The sequence below is a fragment of the Bos mutus genome, chromosome 3 (genome assembly GCF_027580195.1).
Source record: "Bos mutus isolate GX-2022 chromosome 3, NWIPB_WYAK_1.1, whole genome shotgun sequence".
NCBI lineage: Eukaryota > Metazoa > Chordata > Mammalia > Artiodactyla > Bovidae > Bos > Bos mutus.
Window position 1 is genome coordinate 73214899 of NC_091619.1, and position 23357 is coordinate 73238255.

At 38.1% G+C, this 23357-nt stretch overlaps 1 protein-coding gene across 3 annotated transcripts in view; it reads right to left on the reverse strand.

Moving 5' to 3' along the window:
• Nucleotides 1-23357, reverse strand: part of LRRC7 (leucine rich repeat containing 7) — a 478825-nt gene that overhangs the window by 321130 nt on the left and 134338 nt on the right. For all 3 annotated transcript variants that reach the window (XM_070364524.1, XM_005898157.2, XM_070364529.1), the window contains one exon: nt 23008-23125. In XM_070364524.1, coding sequence (XP_070220625.1) covers nt 23008-23125 — 118 coding nt within the window. The remainder of the gene's footprint in view (nt 1-23007; nt 23126-23357) is intronic.

The window sequence follows — 23357 nt, forward strand, 5'->3', positions numbered from 1 at the left end:
TCTCATCCTATGTCATCCCCTTCTCCTCTTGCCTTCAATCTTTCCCAGAATCAGGGTCTGTTCAGATGAGTCTGTTCTTCACATCAAGTGGCCAATATATTGGAGTTTCAGCTTCAGCATCAGTCCTTCCAGTGAATATTCAAGGCTGACTTCCTTTAGGATGGACTGGCTGTATCTTCTTGCAGTCCAAGGGACTCTCAAGAGTCTTCTGCAACACCACAGTTCAAAAGCATCAATTCTTTGGTGCTCAGCTTTCTTTATAGTCCAAATCTCACATCCATACATGACTACTGGAAAAACTATAGCCTTGACTAGATGGACCTTTGTTGGTAATGTCTCTGCTTTTTAATATGCTGTCTAGTTTGGTCATAACTTTTCTTCCAAGGAGTAAGCCATGTTCAGCAAATCTTTAATCCAATTTTCTGTCAACAGGTTGAGCTGTGTTCCCTCCCTGCTATTTACCTGGGCCAAACTATGGTGGAGGTAAAAGAGAAAACATCAGACAGTTTTAGGATAGAGGTCTAGACTGTGCATTTCAAAATGTAGGATTCATTATCATTTAGACAGTATTTAAACCATGAGAAAAAATGTGAGCACCAATGGTGTAAATGTAGATAATGAACCAAAAAGGGCCATGGACTGAACCATGAAGTACTCCAAAATGAAGATGAGAACCGACAAACAACTAATCTCAAAAATATACAAGCAACTCCTACAGCTCAACTCCAGAAAAATAAATGACCCAATCAAAAAATGGGCCAAAGAACTAAAGAGACATTTCTCCAAAGAAGACATACAGATGGCTAACAAACACATGAAAAGATGCTCAACATCACTCATTATCAGAGAAATGCAAATCAAAACCACTATGAGGTACCATTTCACACCAGTCAGAATGGCTGAGATCCAAAAGTCTACAAATAATAAATGCTGGAGAGGGTGTGGAGAAAAGGGAACCCTCTTACACTGTTGGTGGGAATGCAAACTAGTACAGCCACTATGGAGAACAGTGTGGAGATTCCTTAAAAAACTGGAAATAGAACTGCCTTATGATCCAGCAACCCCACTGCTGGGCATACACACTGAGGAAACCAGAAGGGAAAGAGACACGTGTACCCCAATGTTCATCGCAGCACTGTTTATAATAGCCAAGACATGGAAGCAACCTAGATGTCCATCAGCAGATGAATGGATAAGAAAGCTGTGGTACATATACACAATGGAGCATTACTCAGCCATTAAAAAGAATACATTTGAATCAGTTCTAATGAGGTGGATGAAACTGGAGCCTATTATACAGAGTGAAGTAAGCCAGAAGGAAAAACATAAATACAGTATACTAACGCATATATATGGAATTTAGAAAGATGGTAACAATAACCCGGTGTACGAGACAGCAAAAGAGACACTGATGTATAGAACAGTCTTATGGACTCTGTGGGAGAGGGAGAGGGTGGGAAGATTTGGGAGAATGGCAATGAAACATGTAAAATATCATGTAGGAAACGAGTTGCCAGTCCAGGTTCAATGCACGATGCTGGATGCTTGGGGCTGGTGCACTGGGATGGCCCAGAGGGATGGTATGGGGAGGGAGGAGGGAGGAGGGTTCGGGATGGGGAACACATGTATACCTGTGGCGGATTCATTTTGATATTTGGCAAAACTAATACAATTATGTAAAATTTAAAAATAAAATAAAATTAGAAAAAAAAATGAAGATGAGAAGAATCAACATAAGAGACTGAACAAGAGAAATCAGTGAGATGAGAGGAAAAATAAGAGTATTGAATCCTAGAAGTCAAATGAAGAAAATATATAAGCAGGAAGAAGTGTTCAACTGTTTCAAATGATGTTACTTTGTCAAGTAAAGTGTGTGTGTTAGTTGCTCAGTTGTGTCCAACTCTTTGTGACCTCTGTGGATGGTAGCACGCCAGGCTACTCTGTCAATGGAATTCTTCAGGTAAGACTACTGAGTGGGTTGCTGTTCCTTCTCTTGGGGATCCTGTCCACCCAGGGAATGAACCCAGGTCTCCTACGTTGCAGGCAGATTCAAGCAAGGTGTCAAGTAAAGCAATGCCCTAAAATTGCCTTTGACTTCAGTAGTGAGGATATCTGTATAACCTCAACTGAAATTACTTTGGAGTAGAGGATTTAAAGACTGGGGTGGGTTTAAGAGAGGATGAGAGGAAAGGAATTGTAGATAGAGGATATAAACAACTAGACATCTAGAACTTTTGCTACAAGGAGGTAAGAGACTATTAAGGGAAGAAGATCTAAGAAGTATTCTTTAGTATAGAAAAAAATATATCATATGTTGAAACTGATTAGAATGAACAAGTAGAGAGGAAAATCTTGATCATGTGGTAGAGACTGAGAAGTGCTCCAGTGATATCCATGGGTAGGCAAGAGAGGATGATTATCCAGTGGGAACAAAGGTTTAAAGAGAGACAGTAGCTCATCTGTACTAACAGGGAGAAATGAGAGAATATGAATGCAGATGCTGGTAGAAAAGACAGGATGCTGACAGTCTGGAAATTATCTTTTGAAAGCTTTAATTTTCTCAGAGGAGTAGGACAAATAACCATGAACATGAGAGGGAAGGTGTGAGAGGTTTGAAGACAGAAGAGAACATGTGAAACAGTCACCAGAAGAGAAGGAGAGTCAATAGATAAAGGATGTACAGCATAATTACTGGGAAGCAGTAAGGCTATACTTCAGAATAGCAATCATGAATTTTAAGTCATATCAGTCAGTGTGACGAAGTGATTTTTTTTTTTTTTTCAGATCCCTTCAGCCATAGGTAGACAGTTAGATTCAGTCACGCTTGTAATTTTACTGAGCGTATGTAGATAAATGAGAGAGACGCAAAGATGTAAAGGGGGTAATCTGATGACTGGCCATAAAATTCAGCTCATGCAAAAAGGGCAGAGCAAACATCGAGGTTGACAGAATTCATGAAAAAATGGTGGTACTTATAGACTGGTGGGTTTGATGGGGTCAAAGCAAGTTGGAGTGCTATAAGAGGGAGTGTTCTGGTAAGATAGGAGGATGGAATCAGTGGCATTCCATTTGATATTCCCGACAATACCTAGATCAGACCTAGGAAAACAACAGAAACTCAGGAAGTGTCTGTTAAATTGGCTCTAATTATATTTTTGTATCAATATCCTGAACAATGAAGCAAAACACTTTACAAACATGGAAAGAAACACAGGCTCTTAAGTATAGATGCTTTAGATTCAAATTACCTTTTCTAAATGAAAAAGGTAACTTTTCCATACAAAATTATAAAAAGGACTTCCTACAAATACCAAATTTGGAATGCTTCCATGTTCTCTCAAATGCATTAAAGTTTATGTTTATTACTTAAATTTTTATATAAATCTGAATGCATGATAATAGTTATGGATAGTGCATTTTGAAATGTTTCTGAGTTCTCTGAATTTCAGAGGTATCATCAGCTCAAATGATCTACTCCATGATGCAAATACCACAGGCTAAAAAATGATTAAAACCTTAATGCTATATAAATAAGAGGGATATATATTTACAACACTTTAAAATTTTGACCTGATATTTTAAATGTGATAGCAATTTTTATATTTCTTTTTTTAAGTTTTGAGAAAGTGGGGAGGTTTTTGGATATATAATACATTGGATTAGATTTAGGATCAGAAAGAATGAAATTTATTGATGAAACATTATAAGCATTTGCTTTATTTCATCTTCACAACAATTTTATAAAATGATTTATTATTGCTACTTAACTAATGAAGAAATTGAGGCTCTGAGGCTAGCTGGTATTTGAAACCAGGCCAAGTTTATTCCAAACACTATCACATTTTATGTTTATTAAGCTAACTCCATCAAATCCAGGATTTAAACTATTTGGGGTTATAAATTTTAGTTACTCAAAACTGAAAATGCAACATTTATAACAGAGCACAATATATTGGATTTGTTCCATACATATTTTCCAGGTCAAATACAAACAACCCCAACTTCCTGGAACTCTGAGTTTAATGCACACTCAGGATTTACCATGTGGTGTTCATACAGGGGCATTGCAAACTTCATTTGTTCTATGATTATCTTAGATCAAATTTCAATCAGCATTAATAGTATCAACTTTCTGGAACTTTGAGCACATTGCTCAGGTCATAAAGTTTTCTGTTTTGTTTTTGTTTAACTTCTCAGTCATGTCTGATTCTTTTGTGACCCATTGGTTGTAGCCTGCCAGGCTCCTCTGTCCATGGGATTTTCCAGGCAAGAATACTGGAGTGGGTTGTCATTTCCTTTAGTTCTGAATTTAATATACTACAAGTGCTATAAGCTTAGTTCAGAATTTGTCCTTTTAATATATAATCCAACCAATAGCTATTAGAAGGAACAAATAGGAAAAGGCTATTCAAAATAGGGAGAATGTCAGTCTGAAAATGTGATAACATGGTCTGATAGAAAAGGTAGTGATGGGGAAAAGTACATTGACACTAGAACTCTTTATTAAAAAGATTATTTGATGTGGATCATTTTTAAAGTCTTTATTGAATTTGTTAGAATATTGCTTCTGCATTACGTTTGGGTTTTTTTTGGCCACGAGGAATGGAGGATCTTAGCTCCCCTAAAAGGGATCAAACCCTCACCCCCTACCCTGGAAGGTGAAGTTTTAACTACTTGATCGCCAGGGAAGTTCCAGCACCAGAACTCTTAAAGTCTAATATTATTATTTTGTCTAGAAGCAAGCAGCCACAAATACTAAAAAAAAAAAGAAATTCAAGACACAAACCACAATGAACTCAAGTCAATTTGGAAAGGTTAAAGTGCATTCGTTACGGTTACATAAAAAAAATAACATAATGGGAAATATTTTGGGAATATTTTCCATTCAGCATGATTCACATAAGGTTTATAAATTTGACATATAAAGGGATAAATTGTACATATTTGTGGGAAAATAATTTTGTGTATAAACCCACATTCCCGAAGGATATCCAGTAAATGAGGCAATACTCTATTAAGAATGGAAGTACTGACTAGAATTAGATTTCAGAGACACAACATATTGTATGGGAGAAAGTAAAAGCATCCAGCAATTAGGTTCATAAATTTGGGAGAAACTGGGCAGGTTGGTTATAGCTTAAAGAGAAAGAGAGATAGAGAGAGAATAAACTGACTGGAATGAATTGCTTTGCTTACTATCCTTCAAATGACGGGAGCTAAAAACTCAGTGGAAAAGACTATGACGCTGGGAGGGATTGGCGGCAGGAGGAGAAGGGGACGACAGAGGATGAGATGGCTGGATGGCATCACCGACTCGATGGACGTGAGTTTGAGTGAACTCCAGGAGTTGGTGATGGACAGGGAGGCCTGGCATGCTGCAATTCATGGGGTCACAAAGAGTTGGACACACTGAGTGACTGAACTGAACTGAACTGAAGAACTCAGTAGGAACCCAAGCAAGAGGACAGTCTCCTGCAAGACTCAGCCTATTTTAGTGGCACTATAAAGAGAAAAGCTAAATCAGGTAAAATAATCAACACTTTGAGACAGTTGTGCAACTGATTCTGCCTTCAGGACATGTCTGTCTAGAGAAAATTTTGAGAATCCTTTATGACCTTGATCAACAATGAGTTCTTTCACAGAGAAATGAATCTTAGTCAAAGTGAATTATAATGACACCTACCCTCCCTGCCCACCTTCTCTTTGCCTCAACAACAACATCTGGAGTCACTGTTTTATGAAATAGGCTTCCCAGGTGGTGCTAGGGATAAAGAATTGGCCTGCCAATGCAGAAGATGCAAGAGACATGGGTTCAATCCTAGGTTGGGAAGATCCCTTGGAGTAGGGAATGGCATCCCACTCTGATATTCTTGCCTAGAGAGTTCAACAGACAGAGGAGCCTAGCGGGCTACAGGCCACGGAGTTGCAAAGTTGAACATGACTGAGTGACTGAGCTCACATTATGTGAAATGAACCTATTTAATAATCTTACTTCATATTTGACTAATGATTTTTTTCTTTCATTATCAATTAACCACTTTATTGAACATTTATTATGCTTGCTGTTTGATAGTGGCTATTGTGGATCTAGAAATAGTGTAAAGTGCAGCAGCTTTTATTTTCAAGGAGTTTATACTGAAGCTGAGAGAGAGTATGGCCTAGTAGAGAGAATGCTCACGAAGTTCCATTACCAGTTCAATTTGGTTATTTTACAATTTCCAGGAATTACAGAGACACACAAAGAAGCCAGAAGCCAGGTTAATCAATCAGCCCATAAAAGACTTTGCTGACTCCAGGAAAATTTATTGGTCTAAGTGAACACCACCTTCAAAAGGATGACGAGGTGAAACCAGTTCCTTTTCCCCTAGTATTTAGATCTATTACCAGATTAGAATTTCTACCCCCATGGAGTAAATGTTGGTACTTACATGGTAACACACAGAAAAATTATTTGTTGACTTTATTTCCTAATAAAGACATTAGAAAGAGTCAAAAATCCTGGCGTCCAGCTAAGAAGGTGGCAGGAGAATAGATGTGGCTTTTGTTGCCATCATATTCTTTAATGGAAATAGAGGAGTCAATCCTCTATTTAAACACTATAATCTTGGGCAGAAGTAGATTCTAAAGAAAGGAAAGTAGTCCTACAGTGATGGAAGTGCTAATGATTTTTAGATAAATAGCACATCAAGTGTTGAAAGTGAGGTATTTAAGAGAAAAAAATAATAAGCTTTACTTTAAACAAATGACCTAATGATTTGTCAAACATCAAAGAGCATATTTACTGTTAATTTACAACTGCATGGTAATATTTTGTCCCCAACTCATGTAAATCATTCCAAAATAGATTTCCTGGAGAATATATATGTATAACCAAAGTCTCTATTCTTCTGTTAATAGGCTCAAAATTTTAAAGATTTTCATCCTTTAACTGGTTCCTCATATTTTCTTTCCCTAGTGTGTTTGAGAGAAACTCTTCCTCTTCACTGAAAACTGAGGATATTGCTGTCTTCAGAGTTTTGCATGCATTTTTTGGGGAAGGGGTGGAATAATTGTCAAGTCAGTAAAACACATAATAATGCCTTCAACTCTGATTGCCTTTCATTATAACTAACAACAGTGATTTTGCCCACTATGATGCTGTTCAAATCCATTTTTGTATAGAAATAAGTTTGAGAGGATGAGAAAAAAATCACTTAATTGCTGCAGTATTAGGAAGAGTTTTCACATTAAATCATTTTCATTAACATCCTTAAATTAGAGTGTCACAGTCTCTGTGAAGCTATGACAAATCAACAGACTTAAAACTGAATCACTGCCTAATGAAACCTTATCATTCATTATCCTGCTTTATTATAGAAAACAATTTACTCCATTATGACCATGTATCAGCTCTGCCAACAGGCATAGACTATCTATTCAAACACCACACTATCATACAATGCATTTATCCCTGAAGGACTAGGATTTTAATTTTACTGTTGGATTAAGATCTGAGGAAGAAAAGATAAAAGATCCATTGGCATGGGAAGTCAACACATTTACCCATGGATTGCTGTATATAATTTTGGGGAATTTCCTTCGAGAGGAAGAGTGATTTACACACAGAATGAATATTTATTTACATTTCTCTCTCTTTCTCCTCAAGGAATATAGAGGTTAAAGTACTTATTTTTATTTAAAAAAAAGAATAGAATTTTTATTGAACACAACAGGTTAAAATCTCATTTACAATTAATTTTATTCTAGTTCATTAGGTATGTTCAATGTTCCATGTAGGTAAATGTTTTAAACATTGGGTGCTCTCAATGTCCAGGCATATAGAAAACACTAAGATATTGTATTTGTCCTAGAAAAGCCTACAATACTGTGAAGAACAAAGTGTGTTATTAGATGATCCCTATACTCAATGATCTGAGAATATACATTTTTCTCACAAACAATGAACATATTTTAAACATTGACCATATCCTAGGCCACTATGTGAAAGTTAATGAATAAAGAAAAATTATCCAGAGTATGTAATCTGCAACATGCTTCAGTAAAAATAATATGACTTAAAAAGTTGCACGTATATTGGAATACTAAAAACCAATACATAAACTAAAAAAGTAAAGAGGGGCATAATGAAAAAGCTGCAGTATAAAGTAGAAAAGTAAAAACTAATGATTAGAGAAAAAGACAACCACCCAGCCAAACAATATTGAGACTAGTAAGTCAAGAGTATTACTAGAAAGATTACTAAAGTAGAAAAATCTCTGGCAGTATGGAAGATAAAAATGTACAAGATAGATGGAATAATTAAACAATGTTAAGAATACAAAGAAACAGCCACAGATATGGTAAAGATTTCTAAAACACCTTAAAGAAGCTTGTGGACAATCTTTTACAATAAAATTTAACATCTGGGTGATGGAATAGATTATTTTTCAGAAAATTATATCTTATAAAAAGGTAGCTCATGAAGATATAAAGGTGTAAAAATAGAAGGGAAAATACAATTGTTGTATGCAGATGATATGATTTTACATGCAAATAATTCAAAAGGGTCTACTGGTTATATATATTCAGCACCATGACTGAATGTAAGATTGAGATATCAAAATGAGCAATGTGTTTATACACAGCATCAATTGAAACACTTAAAATTTTAAAAAGGAATACAGGAGTTCCCTGGTCCAGTGGTTAGCACTCTGTGCTTCCACTGCAGGGCACATGGATTTGATCTCTGGTTGGGGAATTAAGATCCTGCATGCTGCATAGTGAAGCCAGAAAATAAAAATAAAATAAAAGGAATACAGTTTATAAAACTAACAACCTCAGCTACTTAGAGATAACTCTAATGAAAAGTGTGCAGATCTTTCTTGAAAGAAATAACAAAACTTAATTGAAAGAGAAAATAAGATCTAAATAAAGGTGAATATCATGTTCATGGACTATAATACTTACTGTTATAAAGATATCAGTTATCTCAAATTAATATATTTTTTTTACTTTACAATATTGTATTGGTTTTGCCATACATCAACATGCATCCACACAGGTATACACGTGTTCCCCATCCTGAACCCCCCTCCCACCTCCCTCCACATACCATCCCTCTGGGTCATCCCAGTGCACCAGTCCCAAGCATCCTGTATCTTGCATCAAACCTGGACTGGCGATTCATTTCTTATATGATATTATACATGTTTTAATGCCATTCTCCCAAATCATCACCCCCTCCCTCTCCCACAGAGTCCAAAAGACTGTTCTATACATCTGTGTCTCTTTTGCTGTCTCGTGTATAGGGTTGTTGTTCCCATCTTTCTAAATTCCATATATATGCACTAGTATACTGCATTGGTGTTGTTCTTTCTGGCCCACTTCACTCTGTATAATAGGCTCCAGTTTCATCCACCTCATTAGAACTGATTCAAATGTATTCTTTTTAATGGCTGAGTAATACTCCATTGTGTATATGTACCACATATGTATCCATTCATCTGCTGATGGACATCTAGGTTGCTTCCATGTCCTGGCTATTATAAACAGTGCTGCGATGAACATTGGGGTACACGTGTCTCTTTCAATTCTGGTTTCCTCGGTGTGTATGCCCAGCAGTGGGATTGCTGGGTCGTATGGCAGTTCTATTTCCAGTTTTTTAAGGAATCTCCACACTGTTCTCCATAGTGGCTGTACTAGTTTGCATTGTTCTCCATAGTGGCTGTACTAGTTTGCATTCCCACCTGACTTCAGGCTCTACTACAAAGCCACAGTCATCAAGACAGTATGGTACTGGCACAAAGACAGAAATATAGCTCCATGGAACAAAACAGAAAGCCCAGAGATAAACCCACCCACCTATGGACACCTTATCTTTGACAAAGGAGGCAAGAATATACAATGGAGAATAGATAATCTCTTTAACAAGTGGTGCTGGGAAAACTGGTCAACCACTTGTAAAAGAATGAAACTAGAACACTTTCTAACACCATACACAAAAATAAACTCAAAATGGATTAAAGATCTAAACATAAGACCAGAAACTATAAAACTCTTAGAGGAGAACATAGGCAGTTATCTCAAATTAATTTTTAAATTCAAAACAATTAAAAAATTCCAATAGATTGTTTGTGAACCTCAACAAGTTAACCTGAAATTTATATAAAGACTTGAGTACCAAAAACAGTGAGACACACTTTAAAACCCTCTTACACTGTTGGTGGGAATGCAAACTAGTACAGCCATTATGGAGAACAGTGTGGAGATTCCTTAAAAAACTGGAAATAGAACTGCAATATGACCCAGCAATCCCACTGCTGGGCATACACACTGGGGGAAACCAGAATTGAAAGAGACACATGTACCTCAATATTCATCACAGCACTGTTTACAATAGCCAGGATATGGAAGCAACCTAGATGTTCATTGGCAGATGAATGGATAAGAAAGCTGTGGTACATATACACAATGGAATATTATTCAGCCATTTAAAAAAGTGCATTTGAATCAGTTCTAATGAGGTGGATGAAACTGGAGCCTATTATAGAGTGAAGTAAGTCAGAAAGAAAAACACCAATACAGCATGCTGCTGCTGCCAAGTCGTTTCAGTCGTGTCCGACTCTGTGCGACCCCATAGAGGGCAGCCCACCAGGCTCCCCCGTCCCCGGGATTCTCCAGGCAAGAACACTGGAGTGGGTTGCCATTTCCTTCTCCAATGCATGAAAGTGAAAAGTGAAAGTGAAGTCGCTCAGTCGTGTCCGACTCTTAGCGACCCCATGGACTGCAGCCTACCAGGCTCCTCCGTCCATGGGATTCTCCAGGCAAGAGTACTGGAGTGGGGTGCCACTGCCTTCTCCATATATGGGTTAGTATACTGTATTTGGAGAAGGCAATGGCACCCCACTCCAGTACTCTTGCCTAGAAAATCCCATGGATGGAGGAGCCTGGTAGGCTGCAGTCCATGGGGTCGCTAAGAGTCGAACACGACTGAGCGACTTCACTTTCACTCTTCACTTTCATGCATTGGAGAAGGAAATGGCAACCCACTCCAGTGTTCTTGCCTGGAGAATCCCGGGGACGGGGGAGCCTGGTGGGCTGCCCTCTATGGGGTCGCACAGAGTCAGACACGACTTAAGTGACTTAGCAGCAACCCATATACATGGAATTTAGAAATATGGTAACGATGACCCTATATGCGAGACAGCAAAAGAGACACAGATGTAAAGAACAGTCTTTTGGACTCTGTGGGAGAAGGTGAGGGTGGGATGATTTCAGAGGGTAGCGTTGAAACGTGTATATTATCATATGTCAAGTGGATCCCCAGTCCAGGTTTGATGCATGAGACAGGGTGCTCAGGGCTCGTGCACTGGGATGACCCTGGGGGATGGGATGAGGACGGGGTGGGAGGGGGTTCTAGATGGGGAACATATGTGCGCCAGTGGCTGATTCATGTCAGTGTTTGGCAAAAACCACTACAATATTGTAAAGTTATTAGCCTCCAATTAAAATAAATCAATTAATTTAAAAAATAAAGAGTATTTAATAATACATTTATTATTAATAACAATACTTTTAAAAGAATATTATTAAATATTAAAACTTAACATTAAGTTAGAATGATTAGAACGATGTGATATTGGTATAAGAATAGGCAAGTAAGCTGATGGAGCAAAAAGTAAAGTTTGGAAAAAAAATGTCTTTTATATGTAAAAGGGATATAACTATAACTATAAATTAGTGAGAAAATGAGATTATTTAATAAGTGGTAGAATAATCATTTATTTATATGGAAAAATAGATTTTGATAATATATAGTACAAAAGGTAAGCTGCAAATGAGTTGAGGGCATAAATGTGAAAAGAAAAACTAACAATTTTGGAAGAAAATATAGACAAATAGTTTATGATATTAGCATACAAAAGAGTTTCCTAGATTAACTGTAAAAATGCAGCCCCAAAAGAGAACAATGGTAAATTTTAGTACATTACCATTGACAACTCTCTATGACAAATGGCACCCCAAAGTGAAAAGACAAACCACAAATTGGGAGATGACATTTGTAACCCATTTAACCAACAAAGCATTAGTGTGCACAGTATATAAGTCTTTCAAATCACCTAAAACCTAACAGACAAATGATCCAAAATAAAAATGGACCAAAAACGTCAGCTTGTAGAGAAAGATACTCTATGCTTGCTAATAAAAACAAATGAAAAAGTGCCAACCTCAGTGGTGATTAATGGAATACAAATTAAAGGATACTGAGCTATCCTTATATATCCATCTGATTGGCCAACATTTAAATTATTATGAATAACTACAAGTATTAGCAAGGAAATGGAGTAGTGGGGACTTCTGTACTCTGCTGGTACAATTAGATTCACACTGATCCTTAAGGACAAATTTCAGAAACATAACGTAGAATGAAAACTTGCAGAATACATACACAATGTGTTAGCACTTTATCGAAATTTTAAATACATTAACACAGAGGAAGGAAAAAGGAAGGAGATGAGAATTTATAAGGTTCAGTAATATTTTATTCATTAAAAAAGCTGGATTGTTATGTTTTTAATAAATGGTAACACTTTCACGATGGGCAAACTGTTATCCATACTATTTCTTTCATGCTTAAAGCATTTAATCATTAAAAAATTAAAAGCTACATAAGTATTTTAATATAACTATCAACAGCTTTTAATAATAAAATGAGTTTTGAATGATAACTAAGATTGAACCAGGTGAAAAGAGGTATGAAAGGTAATTCAGGCAGAGGAAATTATACAGATAGAGTCACGGAGATAGTACAACAGCATTAAACATTTGAGGTGACTCTTCAACATCTAAACCATAAAGTTAAAAAAATACAAATCATCTTTGGTGAGATGAGCAGATGGAATGGTAAATGTAGGTGGTCAATTGTGGAGACTTTTAATGCTGCTGGACTTCCTTGGTGGCTAAGATGGTAAAGCATTCGCCTGCAATGCAGAAGACCTGAGTTCTCTGGGTCAGGAAGATCCCCTGGAAAAGGGAATGGCAATGCACTCCAGTATTGTTGCCTGGAGAATCCCATGGACAGAGGAGCTGGGTGGGCTACATCCCATGGGGTCACAAAGAGTCAGACACGACTAAGGAATTGACACTTTCATTTCACTTTAATGCTGTTATGGAGCCTACACTCTATCCTAGGTCAACTGAAGCATCTTAAGTAGGAGAGTAACCTAGTCATATTTGCAACTTAGAAAGTGATGAAGCTACTTAATGAAGAACAGCTACTTAATGGGGATGCTGGCAGCAACAATGGGGTGGTTTTTGTTCAGTAGCTAAGTTGTGTTTGACTCTTTGCAACCCCATGGACTGCAGAAAGCAAAACTCCGCTATTCTCCACTATCTCCTGGAGTTTGCTCAAATTCATGTCTATTGAGTCAGTGATGCTACCTAACCATCTCATCTTCTGTTGTCCCCTTCTCCTTTGCCTTCAGTCTTACACAGTATCAGGGTCTTTTCCAATGAGCTGGCTCTTTGCATCAGGTGGGCAAAGTACTAAAAGTTCAACTTCAGCAATAATCCTTTCAATTCAACATTGACTTCCTTTGGGACTGACTGATTTTAACCCTTTAGGATTTGATCTTGCAGTTGAAGGGACTCTCAAGAGTCTTCTCTAGCACTACAATTCAAAAGAATCAGTTCTTTGATGCTCAGTCTTCTTTATGGTCCAACTCTCACACCCATACATGACTACTGGAAAAATCCTAGTTTTGATTATATGGACCTTTGTTGGCAAAGTGATGTCTCTGCTTTTTAATATGCTGTCTGGGTTTGTTATAGATTTTCTTCCAATGAGCAAATGTCTTTTAATTTTATGACTGCAGTCACTATCCACAGTGATTTTGGAGCCCACGAAAATAAAATCTGTCACACCTTCTTCTTTTTCCCCTTCTATTTGCCATGAAGTAAGACCTGTATACAGGTCAGGAAGCAACAGTTAGAACTGGACATGGAACAACAGGCTGGTTCCAAATAGGAAAAGGAGTACGTCAAGGCTGTATATTGTCACCCTGCTTATTTAACTTATATGCAGAGTACATCATGAGAAACATTGGGCTGGAAGAAGCACAAGCTGGAATCAAGATTGCTGGGAGAAATATCAATAACCTCAGATATGCAGACGACACCACCCTTATGGCAGAAAGTGAGGAAGAACTAAAGAGCCTCTAGGTAAAAGTGAAAGAGGAGAGTGAAAAAGTTGGCTTAAAGCTCAACATTCAGAAAACTAAGATCATGGCATCCGGTCCCATCACTTCATGGTAAATAGATAGGAAAACAGTGGATACAGTGGCTGACTTTATTTTTTGGGGCTTCAAAATCACTGCAGATGGTGACTGCAGCCATGAAATTAAAAGACGCTTACTCCTTGGAAGGAAAGTTATGACCAACCTAGATAGCACATTAAAAAGCAGAGACATTACTTTGCCAACAAAGGTCCACATAGTCAAAGCTATGGTTTTTCCAGTCATCATGTATGGATGTGAGAGTTGGACTATAAAGAAAGCTGAGCACCAAAGAATTGATGCTTTTGAACTGTGGTGCTGGAGAAGACTCTTGAGAGTCCCTTGGACTGCAAGGAGATCCAACCAGTCCTTCCTAAAGGAGATCTGTCCTGCGTGTTCATTGGAAGGACTGATGTTGAAGCTGAAACTCCAATACTTTGGCCACCTGATGCGAAGAGCTGACTCATTTGAAAAGACCCTGGTGCTGGGAAAGATTGAGGGCAGGAGGAGAAGGGGACAACAGAGGATGAGATGGTTGGATGGCATCACCAACTCAATGGACATGAGTTTGGGTAGGCTCTGGGAGTTGGTGATGGACAGGGAGGCCTGGTGAGCTGCAGTTCATGGGGTTGCAAAGAGTTGGACACACTGAGTGGCTGAACTGAACTGAACTGAACTGAAGCTTCCTTCGTGGCACAGGTGGTAAAGAATATGCCTGCAATGTGGAAGATCTAGCTTTGACCCCTGGGTTGGGAAGATCCCATGAGAAGGAATTGGCAACCCATTCCAGTATTCTTGTCAGGGAAATCCCATGGACAGAAGAGCCTAGTGGGCCCCAGTCCATGGGGTCACAAAGAGTGGGATATGGCTGAGCAACTAACAATGGGACTGGAAGCCATGATCTTAGTTTTTGAATACTGAGTTTCAAGCCAGTTTTTTCACTCTCCTCTTTCACCTTCATCAAGATAATGGGGAGGGGGGCAATTAAGAGACTATACCAAGTGGTCTTAGAAACAGACAAGCCACTAAGTTAAGATGGTAAGAGTGGGAATTGTGAGAAAGAAACAGATTGGACATACATTTAAGATGTAAAATGGGCAGGATTTTGTGATTTAATGTATATTGGAGTTAAGGAAAGGATGGATTTTCTCATTGTATGCCTGTGTGGGGCTTCCCTGTTAGCTCAGTTAGTAAAGAATCCCCCTGCAATGCAGAAGACTCCAGTTCGATTCCTGGGTTGGGAAGATCCGCTGGAGAAGGGATAGGCTACCCACTTGAGTATTTTGGCCTGGAGAATTCCATGGACTAGTCCATGAGGTCACAAAGAGTCAGACGTGACTGAGAGACTTTCACTTTCCCTGGGATGTAATGGGCAGGATTTGGTGATTCAATGTATACTGGAGTTAATAAAAGGATGGATTTTTGCATTGCATGTCTGTGTGGATAATAGTTAACATTAACAGAGCTAGATACAATGGAGGAAAAACAGACTGGTGTGGATGCTTAATTTGGTTTTAAACACATTATGTTTGGAGGTGTTTGTGGAACATATTTTAGCTATGTCCAGCCTGTAGTTGGCTAAACCAGTCCGAAGCTCAAGGGAGAGGTCAAAGTTTAATGTGAAGCAGTCATTATCCTATGAACAGGACTACCAAATATATTACTATATGGCAGTTTGGAGCTGATTTTAGGGTTTTCTCATCATTTATTGTCGGAGAAGGCAATGGCAACCTACTCCAGTACTCTTGCCTGGAAAATCCCATGCACGGAGGAGCCTGGTAGGCTGCAGTCCATGGGGTCGCTAGAGTTGGACACGACAGAGCGACTTCACTTACACTTTTCACTTTCATGCATTGGAGAAGGAAATGGCAACCCACTCCATTGTTCTTGCCTGGAGAATCCCAGGGACGGGGGAGCCTGGTGGGCTGCTGTCTATGGGGTCGCACAGAGTCGGACACGACTGAAGTGACTTAGCAGCAGCAGCAGCATTTATTGCAGTATCATTCCTATTTTTCAGCACTGAGTTGCAATATTTAACACATCCCAGTATAATAGGTGGGGATGCTATCCTTTGTAGGGTCCCTTATGTAATATAATATAAATACATGTTATGTATTTTGCAGAATGCTAAAGGATAAAGTTTATTCATCTCCCAAACATTTATGGAGCACCTGCCATTTATGGGTATTGGGTTAGTTATTCCAAATAGAGCAATGAACGAGATACTCCCTGATTTCAAGGGTTTTACAATCTAGTCAATACATAAGGATAAACAGAAATCAAATTACAAAGTGAGATATGTTCATAGCAAAAACACTTAAGATGTATAAACATATAACAGAGAAAGGAGCAATTAATTCTCTTCATCTACAGGATATCAGGAATGTTTCTCAGAATAAATGACATCAGAGATGCCTTTTTAAAGGTGAAAAGGACTCTGGTTGCTGGGGACAACAGTGAGAAGAAGGAATATTTTGGGGAGAGAAATAGTATCATTTCTTTTGTCACAGTAACCAGCCTGATGCACTTGAAAATGACAGTTTGGCATTACCTGGGAATGCAATGGAAGGGAGATGGGTTGGTTGGAGGTATGGTTAAAGAGGTAGTGATAGTTATTCACACAAAATTTCTAGATCCATTCCTCTGCACAACAGTTTGATTATCTAAAGGTTTTAATATAAAATAGTATTTTTAAATTGTGGAAAGAAAAACAGTGCATTTGGATAACAGGTGAAAGAATTAGACCCAAAAAGTAAAAATTGGAGTCCCAGGGACAACCAAGATCAGATTTCACCTCCATCTCCAAGTGAATTAATTTCCTCATAAGGGGTCACTCATCAAATTCCAACACAATTAAGACAAATATTTATCAAGATTGACTAGCACTTGAATGAGTCCTTTGCTCAAAATAAACATTCATTTTCAGTCCCTCAATACCAATACTGATTATATTCTCTCATATCTTGACTCTTTTCCACCAGGACAATTCCAACCTTGTCAAACTGTGATGCTGACACTGCACTTATTTTCTTCTATCTGCTCTTTTTTCACTTGAGAGATTCCCAAAGGATACATTATGCTCCTTAAGTAACTGTCTAGGTCTCTGCCATGAAATTCAATGACAGCTTCTTAGGTATAATTTTGTGAAAGGATTAATGTGTTGAAATCTTTTACCATTTGTGTCATTTCTAGCAATGGCTGGTATATCATCATGCTCATCAAAACTTTTGTATGGTACTAACCTTGCAGGATGATTTGCCACGCTTTGCTTGTTTTTTTGCATAAATATTTCCACAATATAACCATCATAAGCATAGCTAAAAGTTCCTAAATTCTACTTACTAGGACTTCTAATTATGTTCACAGACTTATTTCTGAGCAGAACTATAACTTGCAGTTTACATCCTGGCAACAAAAATTTTGTGACGCAAGAAAACTGCTAGGAGATGACTACAGTGCTCATAAAAATGTCGTATTTCTTAGAAGTTTCATGTCTGTATTTGGTGATGAATTTTCTTCTGATTCTCTTTAAGAATAAGATAGATTTTTATTTATTCGAACTATCTAGTCAAACCTGACCTGCCTGAAGACCAAGGGACTGTTACATTTGGTTATAAAATATATCCCAGAAATTGTAATTTGAAAACAGAATTTCCTGTGTGAATGTATATAAACATATAAATAGTATTGTTAGTAAAGAAATATCAATCCATAAAAATATGTGGGCTCTAAGTCTATTTTTAAAAGAATGAAGGTAGACCTCACATCATCTTTCAATTGGCCTAAATCTAATTGCTGTTCACTAAGTTGGCAAATGATCCTTTTAGGACGGTCTTCCTGAAACCCCTCTAAGTGGTAAGTCAAGTTGGTATAGAAATATGTGTGTCCATTTGTACTCCATTGTTTCCTTCAAATGAAATGCTCTCCTTTATTCATATGTTACTGTGCTTCAAGGAATTCCTCAAGCTATATTCTTTATCTTATATAGATAAATCTATATATAGATTATTCTTTATCTTACCCTAATCATAAATCAGTCTCCATTAATCTTACTCTCTAAGAATTTACAATTGTAATTTGTGCCATATAGTTAGGGCTTCCCGGGTGGACTTCAGCAGTAAAGAATCTTCCTGCAGTGCAGGAGAGGTGGACTGGATTTCTGGGTTGGGAAGATACCCGGAGGTATGGACACCCACTCCAGTATTTTTGCCTGGAGAATCCCAAGGATAGAGGAGTTTGGCGAAGCTATAGTCCATAGGGTCGCAAAGAGCTGTACGTAACTGAAGCGACTTCACCTCAGTCATGTCTAATTCTTTGTGATCCTATGGACTGTACCAGGCTCCTCTGTTCCTGGGATTCTCCAAGTAAGAATACTGGAGTGGGTTACCATGCACTCTTCCAGGGGATCTTTCCCACCCAAGTTTCGAACCCATGTCTCTTTTGTCACCTAATTGGCAGGCAAGTTCTTTATCACTAGTTCCTTACCTCTAGTGCCATGTGGGAAACCTGGAGCTCACACACACATGCCATATAATTAATCACTTCATTATATTGGTCTCCTCAAAAAATTGGTTCAGATTTTTCCATAGTATCTTACAGAAAAACCCAAACAAAATTTGGCCAACCCAATGTAATGCTTTACAATATTCCTTGATTATTTTTATGTTAGTCTTCTCTGCCCAGTGAGAATGTAAACTTTTCTATGACTCTCATAGTCTTGAAGACTGTTAGTTACTTAAACTGGTATATTTCAACAAGTGTTCCATGTCCAGAAGGACCATTCATTTATGAATTCATCAAATAAATTGTACTGAACTCCTATAATGTGCCATGCATTGTTTTATCCAGTAGAGATGTATCAGTGACCAAAACAATGATAAAAAGTTAGAACATCACTGAACTTTTTAGTTAGGGGAATCTAAAAAATATATAGGGCTTCCCTGGTAGCTCAACTGCTAAAGAATCCACCTGCAATGCAGGAGACCCTGGTTCAATTCCTTGGTCGGGAAGATATGCTAGAGAAGGGATAGGCTACCCACTCCAGTATTCTTGGGCTTCCCTGTGGCTCAGACAGTAAAGAATCCACCTGCCATGGGGGAAAACTGGGTTCAAACCCTGGCTTTGGAAGATCCTATGGAGGAGGGCATGGCAACCAACCCACTCCAGTATTCTTGCTTGGAAAATCCCCATGGACAAAGGAGCATAGCAGGCTATAGTCCATGGGGTGGCAAAGAATCAGACACAACTGAGTGACTAAGGACAGCACAGATAATAATACATAAACAAGTTAAAATACACTATGTTGGTTACTCATAAAGACTATTAAGAAAATCAAATCAAGAAGGACATTGGGATAACACCAGTTATTCTGAAGTGCACAATACTGTAATTTAACCTATGGGCACGATGTAGGATGGTGAATCTCTAGAAGTTATTCACCCAGTACAAATGAAACTTTATACCCACTGAATAACAACTATTATCTGTCATGGCTGGATTTAGTTATTATTTCTTAGGGTAACTTTATCTAACTACACAGACTGGATTATGTCCTACTAATATGCATGTCCTTCACTTTCAATGTATCTTTAACTCAATTTTTACTTAATCACCGATAATTATTTCAGTTCAGTTCAGTTTAGTTGCTCAGTCGTGTCTGACTCTTTGCGACCCCATGGACTGCAGCACACCAGGTCTCCGTGTCCATCACCAACTCCTGGAGTTTACTCAAACTCATGCCCATTGAGTCAGTGATGCCATCCAATCATCTCATCCTCTGTTATCCTCTTCTCCTATTGCCTTCAATCTTTCCCAGCATCAGGGTATTTTCCAATGAGTCAGCTCTTCGCATCAGGTGGCCAAAGTATTGGAGTTTCAGCTTCAGCATCGGTCCTTTCAATGAATATTCAGGACTGACTTCCTTTAGGATGGACTGGTTGGATCTGCTTGCAGTCCAAGGGACTCTCAAGAGTCTTCTCCAACAACACATTTCAAATGCATCAATTTTTCGGCACTCAGCTTTCTTTATAGTTCAACTCTCACATCCATACATGATTACTGGAAAAACCATAACTTTGACTAAATGGACCTTTGTTGGCAAAGTAATGTCTCTGCTTTTTCATATGTTGTCTAGGTTGGTCATAACTATTCTTCCAAGGAGCAAGTGTCTTTTAATTTCATGGCTGCAGTCACCATCTGCAGTGATTTTGGAGCCCCCCAAAAATAAAATCTGCCACTGTTTCCATTGTTTCACCATCTATTTGCCATGAAGTGATGGGACCAGATGCCATGATCTTTTCCAAATGTTGAGTTTTAAGCCAGCTTTTTCACTTCATCTTTCACTTTCATCAAGAGGCTCTTTAGTCCTTTGCTTTCTGCCATAAGAGCAGTGTCATCCGCATATCTGAGGTTATTGATATTTCTCCAAGCAATCTTGATTCCAGCTTGTGCTTCATCCACACCAGCATTTCTCATGATGTACTCTGCCTGTAAGTTAAATAAGCAGGGTAAAACAATATACAGCCTTAACATACTCTTTCCCTATTTGGAACAGTCTACTGTTCCATGTCCAGTTCTAATTGTTGCTTCCTGACCTGCATACAGACTTCTCAGGAGGCAGGTCAGCTGGTCTGGTATTCCCATCTCTTTCAGAATTTTCCACAGTTTGTAGTGATTCACACAGTCAAAGGCATTGGCATAGTCAATAAAGCAGAAGAAGGTGTTTTTCTGGAACTCCCTTGCTTTTTCTATGATACAATGGATGTTGGCAATTTGATCTCTGGTTCCTCTGCCTTTTCTAAATCCAACTTGAACATCTGCAAGTTCACAGTTCACACAATATTGAAGCCTGGCTTGGAGAATTTTGAGTAATACTTTACTAGCGTGTGAGATGAGTGCAACTGTGCAGTAGTTTGAGCATTCTGTGGCATTTCCTTTCTTTGGGATTGGAATGAAAACTGCACTTTTCCAGTCCTGTGGTCATAGCTGAGTTTTCCAAATTTGCTGGCATATTGAGTGCAGCACTTTCACAGCATCATCTTTTAGAATTTGAAATAGCTCAACTGGAATTCCATCACCTCCACTAGCTTTGTTCGTCATGATGCTTCCTAAGGCCCACTTGACCTCGTATTCCAGGATATCTGGCTCTAGGTTGGTTATCACACCACTGTGGTTATCTGGATCATGAAGATCTTTTTTTGTACAGTTCTTCTGTGTATTCTTGCCACCTCTTCTTAATACCTTCTGCATCTGTTAGGTCCATACCATTTCTGAACTTTATTGTGCCCATCTTTGCATGAAATATTCCCTTGGCATCTCTAATTTTCTTGAAGAGATCTCTAGTCTTTCCCATTCTATTGTTTTCCTCTATTTCTTTGCATTCATCACTGAGGAAGGCTTTCTTATTGCTCCTTGCTATTCTTTAGAACTCTGCTTAAATGGGTATATCTTTCCTTTTAACTATTTATTTAATGTCAAATGCACGTTCTAGAATGTAAGTTTCATGAAGGCAAGGATCTGCTTTGTTCATGTCTATTTCTTTGGCCCCAATAATAATGCCTTAACTTAACAAAGCAATACATACATACACACATAAAGTTTAACCAACTAGCTTAATGACAGAGGAGTCCTGCTTTATATCCTCATAATGCCTAGACATAACCTTTTTTGACTGATCCTTGCTTTATTCTAATAAAATGGAGGGCCATGTTCATTTGGAAGAAAATGAGGATTTAATGAACATATGAGAACACAGGAGACTCCCAAAAACATTAAGAAAAAAACATCATTAACACGAATATCAACCAAATCACCAGATATAATGTTTGGCCAAAGTTATAACAAATACTACTGAGTGCTTATTATTCACCAGGTATTGCTCTAAATATCCGAGATACATCGGTGACTAAAACAGAGTAATATCCCTCCTGTCACATATGTAGTTTATATTTTGGGGCAAGAGAGGGGAGACAAAACCATAAAAAATAAGTAAATTATATGTATTGAGAAGATGGTCACTGCTACGGGAGAAAAAGGAGCAGAGACAGGGAGATTAGATGTTCTCTAAGGCCCGAGTGCCAAAAAGGGTGAATGGGTAGGCCTTATTGAGCGGGTGGCTCAGACGGTAAAGCGTCTGTCTACAATGTGGGAGACCCACATTCGATCCCTGGGTTGGGAAGATCCCCTGGAGAAGGAAATGGCAATCCACTCTAGGACTATTGCCTGGAAAATCCCATGGACAGAGGAGCCTGGTAGGCTACAGCCCATGGGGTCGCAAAGAGTCGGACACGACTGAGCAACTTCACACCTCACTATTGAGCCGGTGATATCTGAAACATGTTGGAAAAACTTTTCCTCAAAGAATGAGGAAAATATACAATGTAACGTCACTAAAATAATCTCAGAGAGGTTAAATCACATATCTGAATGCAAGGGGAAATAAGGCCTGAGTGAGTCAAGGACATTAGTAAAAGGAGGGGAGAGAAGTTTTCTGTCTTCAGTTTTATAATTCAGGATTTAGTTTTTCAACAAACATTAAGTTAGAGTTGTAACATAAACAAGGAAAAGGTGTTATATCATTTTCTAAGAGAAAACATTTAAAGCAAATTTTCAGTTAAAAATTCAAGTTGGTGGATTCATTTTGATATTTGGCAAAAATAATACAATTATGTAAAGTTTAAAAATAAAATAAAATTTAAAAAAAGAAAAAAAAAGGAAAAAAAATTCAAGTTATTTATAGATGAACTGAAGATCTTACCATTTTTACTGATGTCGAGTTCTTTAAGGTTTACTAAACTAGCGATAGTGGTTGGCAGATTTGAAAGGTCATTGTCAGGAATACTTAGCTTTTTTAGAGCTTGACAGTTGAACAATTGCTGTGAAAAGAAAATAATAATTGATTAGATCTTAATTTGGTTAAATCCACTTATATATAAACTTAGAAGCAACATTCAATTCACCATCTTTACCAATGTGGTAATAAAAGGACCAGTACAAAAGTCTCACTTTCTTCCACACCCTTCCACAGAATAGTCTGGATTCTTTTCAGAATTTTTGCACATTCCATCCCCATATTAGTCCCTCCCTATTCTCTGCTACCCAGATTCG